Here is a 7,904-nt window from a genome sequence, read left to right as displayed (position 1 = left end):
TCCCCCCTCCTCCCGTGGGGCCGAACGCGACCCGCGAACGTCGGAAACCCAGCTGGTCTCATCAAGGCGGGGCAGCGGTTGTACCAGCCCCCTTCTCCGCCCCCGCGCCTCCCAGCCGTGCGAAACTCTGGTTGGCTTGCTTTCCAATCATATTTTGGTTCTATCATTTTGAAAAGTCCCGACCTCTTCCCGCTGGACCCCATCCCAAGAATCGACTGAGGCTGTGTTTGGGGACCAGGCCCACTTGGCAGCTGCAGCCCGGGCGTCCCACTTCCACAAAGCAGGTCGGGCGCTGTGACCCGGGAGCAAGCGACAGATGCGGAGTAGGAGCAATTCCGGGGTCCGATTGGATGGGTATGCCAGGCTGGTGCAGCAAACTATCCTGTGTTACCAGGTAAGAAGGACCCACCCCGAGGGAACGCCCAGAACTGCCCTCTTGTGCCACTTATTCTCCTACCGGCACCTCTGCCCCCTCTCGTGACCTGAGACCTTGCAGTTCAGACGTTTCCTATTTGAACACAGCCCTTGCTAGCCAGTGACTACCTCCCCATGGCCGCCCAGTTTTCTTTAACAGCAAGGGACCGAACACCTGCTATGGCTACCCTTCATAGAATTCTTTGACCATTGTTTAGGGAGGAAGACATGCCTTGGGTACAAATTTCGTCCTTCTGCATCGACTCTGCTTCTTGTGTGTGTGTGGGGGGGTTGGACAGAACACAGAGAATGAGGTCAGTGAACTCTGGATTGTGAGGGCAGCAGACAGGAGTGAAGAAGCCCCTGAGGTTTGCCCCCCAACTCTGGAGTGTGAGGTGACTGCGCCTGTCCCTCCCATGAGTTGGCTGGTAGAGACCCACTTGTGAGAACCTTAGGGCCTACTCTGGTTGCTGTTTTACCAATAAAGGCCAGAAACGGTCAGGTAACATGGCCAGACCCAAAGGTAGGTCTACTCCCGAGTTGGAGGGGATGTGTGACCCCTTCCTTGTGGTCTGGGGTGTGAATATGCTGGCCCGCTTTGCATTACTGAGCTAAAGTTATGTGTGGGGGCCATCTCATAAGACCACTCAACTATTTTTATTCCTAGTGAAGACAGCAGCTATGTTGCTTGCCCTCAATCAACAGCAACTATTTATAGGGACGTCAGAGTCAAAGAAGGAAGTGGCATTTGGTGGTTAGAGGCCTGGCCTACGGGTTGGGAGTCATGGTCACTCCCAAGCCACTGACCATTTTCCCTTTTTAGCTAATTTCTCAGCCTTGTTTCCTCAGTCTGGAAGTATTTATCTCACACCTCTTATATGCAAGGCATTCTGCAAAATGCTGGGTTTACAAAGAAAAATAAATTATTGTAGCGCAGTAACATTTATGCATAGGGGGTACGTCTGGAGTCCCTTATCTGAAACCCTTGGGCCACATGTAGTTTGCAAGTCAGTAATGTTTGGATTTTAGAAAGGCAGTTCACTTACAGTGTACTGCAGCCAAGTCTGGGCAGTACCCTGAATCAAATATATTATTATTTCCACATCAGTATACGAATGTTCACACTGAGTGGATAAAGACTGAAAAGAGTTTCACATTAGTTCAGGTTATCTTTTGCCACCAAACGAGCTTGCTGCAAACTTACAAGAACACTTTGAATTTTCAGAGCTTTTGAGATTGCACATGAAGGATCGTTGTCCTTATTTGGGGAAGCTGGAGAATGGACCCCTGTCTAGTTGAGGAGGAAGGCAGGAGAGGAGTCCCGGAAGAGATGATGTTCAAGTTGAGGTCTGAGAAAGGAGAAGGCAGGGAAATAGAGGCTATTTTTGGCCTTTTGCCTTGGAATTTATTTTGATCAGATCTGTACAGTGTTTTTAAAATCCAAACTGAAAAGCCTTTCCTTTTGTTATTGTGATGAAAGATGCTGTAAGGAGAACTGCTTTGTTCTTTCATCAGACCTGGGTTTGAATCCCCAGCTCTGCCTTGAGTGACGTATGTAACTTTTACTCTTCCTTGATGAGTCCATGCCGTCTCCTGTAAAATGGGGATAATAACACTTGCTTCTCTTTTTTTAAATAATTATTTATTTTTTATTTAGTCATTTATTTATTTTAATTTGGACAGAGAGAAGGAAAGTGAGAAAGCACGCCACCAGGTCTGGGACTCAAACTGAGGTTGGCCATGTGGGAGTGCACCTTAACCACCACACACCTGCTGGTCCCAACACTTGCTTCTATTGCACTGTTGTAGAGAAAAATTAGTGCCTTTTGGCACCCAGTGGGCAGTCAGTAAATGGTGAATGTTGTGACTTTGCTATGGGCCACCAGTTAGTACCCAGGCCTGGTGGTCCTTGCATGACCACTCTGGCCCCTGATGCTTCCTTTCCTGAAAGTTCTTAAACAGCTACAGATTGCTTTCTGGTCCTTGAACATAATCATGGCTCCCTACTGAGGCAGTGAAGTCTAAATATAGAGACTCCATCAGTTTTATTTCTTTGTGTCAAGCAGACCCCAGGTGCAGGGAAGTTACCCTTGAGTCTTTGTCAATAAAATACTTCCTGCAGATTATTTTTTCAAAAATAATTATTTTATTTAACTTTATTTATTATTATTGTTATTTTCCAATTTGATCAGACAGACAGACAAAGACAGGGAAAGTGAGAAAGCAAGCCACCAGGTTCAGGACTTGAACCACGGTTGGTCATGTGGGAGTCTAGCACCTTTAACCACCACACAACCTGCTGGCCCCTTCCCACAGATTCGGAGCCATCCTAATGACCCAGCTATTGGTCCAAGCTTAGGCTTTCCCCCAGGAGCAGAAGAACTTTCTTTTCATTACAGCACACCCGCAGTGTTGGACTTTCCTCCCCAACAGCTTTAATGATTAAAAAAAAGTTGTCTGAGCCTTTAGTTGTATTTATTTTGGGGGCAGTTGGTGAGAGCTCTTATGTTTGCCCTTTTTCTCTTTCTGGCTGTATCATTGAGCTCTACTGGCTAACCGAAACACATTAAACATGGTCCCACTGGGAAACACAAGTGCAGAAATGCGTCTTCCCACCTAACCCTGCCCCTCACCATTCTGCCCAACTAGTCTTCCCAGTTATGGAGGCCTAACCCACCTAGGCTTCGTCATCTGCTCTGAGTGATCTTAAGTCCATCCAACTAGTCTGTACAAATGAATGAGCACTGGGGCCAGCAGGTGGCCTAGCAGTTACATCACTTGGTGACTGTGATTCACAGTCCCAGACCTAGAGGCTTGAAACTCATGCTGGGTGTGTATGCATGCATACCCAAGATCCTGGGAAGGGAATGGGGGAGAAGGGATTGCAGCATGGCCATCCCCCCGGGGGGTGATTTCTCATTTTCCTTCTCACCATCTCTTCCTGTCTCTCTCTCCAGTTCCCTAAGGTAAAAACCTCTTGGGGAAAAAAAGAGTGAGCAATTTCGTGTTACATATATTTTACCATAAAAAATGAGCTAGAGGGAACCAGCAGTTAGCGTAATGGCTATATCACTGGATTCCCACATAGTCGACCGCGGTTCGCATCCCAGGCCTGGTGGCTTAGAACTCACGCCGGGCACATGTGCGTGCGTGCCCAAGATCCCGAGAGGAGAATGGAGGAGAAGGGATTGCGGCGTGACCATCCCCCCTGGGGGGTGATTTCTCGCTTTCTGTCTCTGTCTCTCTCTGTCTGGCGAGCACATGCGCCCTATAGCGAAAACCTCTCAAAAAAAAAAAAAAAAGAGCTAGAGTCATTTCTAAAGTTTATGTTTTATCTCTAGGGGATGCCTAGGCCCAGAACAGCTTGCAGCTTGTGCGTTATTAGGGGGAGTGTGGAGGTAATCTCATAAGCAGTCATTTAGAGAAAGAAGTCATTTGAAAGTGAAAATTGCACGGATTATTCTCTGAGGCTGCTGCATGTTAGAGCTCGTGTCTTCAAGATTATTCTCTGAACCACCTGAGGTTTATATATCAAATTGTTCAAAATCTACCTTTTAAATTAATGTCAAAAGAAAACATTCCTCAGACAACCTAAAAGTGGTGGTCTCAGTCATAGATGCAATCATTTTCTAATAAATGATATAATTCCTGCTTTGAAACACATCTCAAGTCCAAAGCATTGCCTTTACCCACTCGCCTTTAGTATTTTAAAAGCTGGTTGTTAGGATAAAACTCCAGTAAACAAAGGAATGAGCATGTTTTAGGAGGTTTTTTGTTTGTTTGTTTGTTTGTTTTTGAGAGGTTTTTGCTATAGAGTGCGTGCACTCACCAGAAAGACAGAGAGTGGCATGCACCAAGCAATTCTCAATCCAAGAGAAGGAAGACCAAGGGTTTGGGGTTGGCCTGAGGCCTCTGTCCTCTGTCCCTGGGAGCATAAGAAAGGTAACTGACTACTGGGGTACCTGGGAAGGCTTCATGGAGGAGAGCATCTAAAGGAGAGCAGTTTGCAGGGAGGGCATTTCAGGCAGAGGGAGGAACAAGCAAGCGAGTGAGAGAGCATGTGCATAGCTCCCGAAGTGCAAGAGCAGAGCATGTGCAGGAAATACTAGCTGAAGTTTTCTTGGGGGGCACAGGAAGGAGTGTCAGGTGATTAGGCTGATTGCCAGTGGGCCCACGAACCTTGGATGGCAATCTAAGGCATTTTGATTCTGTCTTGTAGCCACTGGAGAATTCTCAGCAGGGCAGTGACGTCTTGACATTCCAGGTCATTCTATGACTACCCTTTGTGGAGAATGGATTGAAAAGGAACCAGGGCTAGAGTTTTCTTGTGGGAAAAGGGAATTTGTACTCTCTGTCCCTTTTGTGGTACCTGGAGGACAATATTCACCTTTGTGCCCTCCAGCTAGAAACTGCATTGCAAACTGTTAACTATAAGTAGTGTGGGCCAGCAGGTGGCATGGTGGTTAAGGTGCTGGATCCCACATGGCCGACCATGGCTCCAGCTCCAGCTTGCTTTCTCACTTTCATTCTCTTTCTTTCTCCCTGTCTCTCTCTCTGGTGAGCACACATTCCCTATAGCAAATTTAAAAATAATAATAATAATAATAAAATTAAATAATTTAAAAAAACATAAGTGGTGTGGTGCTAGCATCAGGCATGGGTGTTTTGCCTTAATATTGCCTCAGCTTTGCATGTTTCCGATAGCATCAAGTAAATGTTTTTGCAGTGCCTGGTTCACCATGGCTGTACAGACATGCATGGTTGTGTTTGTCAGGATTCTTTCAGTTGTAAATGACAGCAACTCACCTCAAATAGCCTTTATAACTGAGGAGGCCAGGGGGCTGTTCTAGATTCAAACATGACTGGATTTGGGAGCTGAAATTTTCAGCTCTGCCTTCTTATATTGTGTTGCCCTGTTTGAGTGGGAGTGTGCTTTATTCTCTAGCAGGCTCGTCTCCCGTGGTGCCAGAGGTGCCTGTTGGCAGCTCCAGGTTATAGTCTTCCAGAGTGGTGGGCTCTGCAGAAAGAATGCCTTTTCTAGAGTGGCTCCACCCAAAGTCCAGACTGAGAGCGGCTCTTGGTTGGCCTTGCTTAGGTTGTGTGCCCATCCCTGAACTACACCCAGATGGCCCAGGCTGGGATCACATAGCTCTCCCTGCAGCTGGGGCCAAGGCCAGGGGAGAGGCAACGATGGGGCCAGCCCCATCACTGAGGCAGAGTAGGGGAAATTATGAGTCATGACTAGAAAAAGGGGGAACAGTTGCTGGGCAGACAGAGGTAATGGCATTCCCGTCAGGGCAGGAGGAAGCAAAGGGACCAGGGGACACACCGTCTCCGATCTGCTTTGAGCTCTCCTTTCAGAGAAAGAGAAATTGAGACCTGGAGAATTTAAGTCATTTCCCCAAGATCACATGGCCAGTAAGTTGCAGAGCGGAGATTTGAACCCCAGGGCAGAGCTTATACCCTTAACCACTACATTATCCATGACACCTCTCATGTGGGATGGATCACAGGGCCCTTCTGTCCGAATGGTAGCCGAGACTGAGCCTGCATTCCCTCCAGCCCTGGTCATTCTGTTCGGGCAGTTTTATATATTAGAGGGTTTACTTTTTCTTTCTTTTTTTAAAAAGAATTATTTAATTTAATTAATTTATTATTATTATTCAATTTGAGTAGAGAGAGAGAGAGAAAGGGAGTGTGAGAAAGCAAGCCACTAGATCCAGGACTCGAACCGTGTTCAGCCATGTGTCCAGCATCCTAACTACCATGCCACCTGGCGGCCCCAGCATTAGAGGTGTTTATTCAGAGTTGAAATCCGAGGAGTTTAGGAAGGGAAAATCCTGAAGTCCTCTTTCAGAGGCTGCCCCTTAGCTCTCTGAGGCCAACTTGCTTTCCTTCAGGCCTTCTCATTCTTCCCTTGTTCTGAGGAGCCGTGGCTTTTAGCCTTTTCATCATCCCGATCGTCCTCTCTAGGTATGTTCTTGATACTGAATGTCCCTTTTAAAATATGTTGGGGCCAGCAGGTGGCATGGTGGTTAAAGCATTGGATTTCCACATGGCCGACAGCGGTTCACTTGCACACTTTCTCTTTGTTTGTCTCTGGTGAGCCAAATATATATGCCCTATAGCAAATGAAAAAAATAATAAGGGACCAACAGGTGGTGTGGTGGTTGGGGTGCTAGACTCACACATGGCCAGCAGTGATTCAAGTCCCAGACCTGGTGGCTTGCTTTTTTACTTTCCTTCTGTGCATGTTGTGTGTACGTGTTTGTGAGCCTTTCCTTCTGGTCAAATTTAAAAATAATAATAAATAGAATGAAATAAATAATTCTTTTTTAAAAATGATGAATAAAATTAAATAATTATTTTTTAAACACATGATGTTTGGGGGACCAGCAGAAGGTGTATTGATTACGTCGCTGGACTCCCACATAGTCGATCACAGTTTGAGTCCCGGACCCAGCGGTTTAAAACTCATGCCAGGGTCGTGTCGTGCCCAAGATCCCAAGAGGAGAAGGGAGGAGAAGGGATTGTGGTGTGGCCACACCCCCTGGGGGGTGATTTCTCGCTATCTGTCTCTCTGCCTCTCCAGTGAGCGCACACACCCTATAGCAAAAATCTCTCTCTAAAAAAAATAAAAAAGAGAGACATGGTGTTTGGGGTGACAATATGCAGTTCGTGTGCTCGGCTAGGCCTGCAGTCCAGTGGGCCTCTTGTTTCCCTTGTTCTGAAAACTCCTTCCATTACTGGAGCATTGGCTTTTTGGTGTGGGGTACTCCCGCGCTCTTGGTGGGGTGCTGTTAGAACTTGCAGTCGGTGTCATACAGTTCAGTTTCTTGTTCTGAGTATTGGGGCAAGCTTCTTCCTATGACTGGGTCCCAGGGTGACTGCTAGGGTGGGGGTGATTTAGAAAAAAGAGAAGATGCTGTGTTTAAAGATGTGTTGGGGTCCCCAGGGTGAGTGTGTACAGGGAGCTGAGTCAACTCAAACGTGGGAGTGATAGCTAATAAAATTAGCTTAGCAAACATTCATTAGACACATGGGCCCAGTAAATAAGTCCTCGTCCAATTCTATGTGGTTTGCTTCACTTTGTCCTCCAAGTCCGTGAGCCTTCAGCCATCCAGGGATTGGCTCAGCACCCACACTGCAGCCCTTCCCACCCCTCCCCTCCCCTCACGTGCACACACCCTCTGAGGATCAGTGTCTGTCACCATTTCGACATCTGTGTGCTCTACCATTGGGGACATCTGCCCCCCTCCCCCCACTGGCTTTAAAGAATCTCCATTAGATTGTCACTAGCCAAGAAGATTGTGTAAGTGCTCTTCTGAGCTTACACCCGTATGACTTGAGCTTTTTGTGTTCGTTTTGCAAGTTGAAAAGTATCTTGTTGAATATACGCTTTTAAACCGCGCACACACACCCCTAGGGAGTCGTGTACCCTGTCTTCTCTGGTCATCCTCCACCTCTGTCCCCCACCCCCACCCCCCGCC

At 47.1% G+C, this 7,904-nt stretch overlaps 1 protein-coding gene across 1 annotated transcript in view; it reads left to right on the top strand.

Annotated features, from left to right (window-relative positions):
- Positions 1-6: 6 nt before the first annotated feature.
- The window catches only part of PHKA2 (phosphorylase kinase regulatory subunit alpha 2), a gene marked incomplete in the record, with an annotated part of 84,256 nt that continues 76,358 nt past the window's right edge, over positions 7-7,904 (top strand). Inside the window, 1 exon segment of the mRNA XM_027775475.1 lies at positions 7-394. Coding sequence (XP_027631276.1) covers positions 317-394 — 78 coding nt within the window.

This window comes from Tupaia chinensis, unplaced genomic scaffold, assembly GCF_000334495.1.
Source record: "Tupaia chinensis unplaced genomic scaffold, TupChi_1.0 Scaffold000567_1, whole genome shotgun sequence".
Taxonomy (NCBI): Eukaryota; Metazoa; Chordata; class Mammalia; order Scandentia; family Tupaiidae; genus Tupaia; species Tupaia belangeri.
The sequence above is the reverse complement of the archived record's forward strand: the minus strand, read 5'-3'. Positions and strand labels throughout refer to the sequence as shown.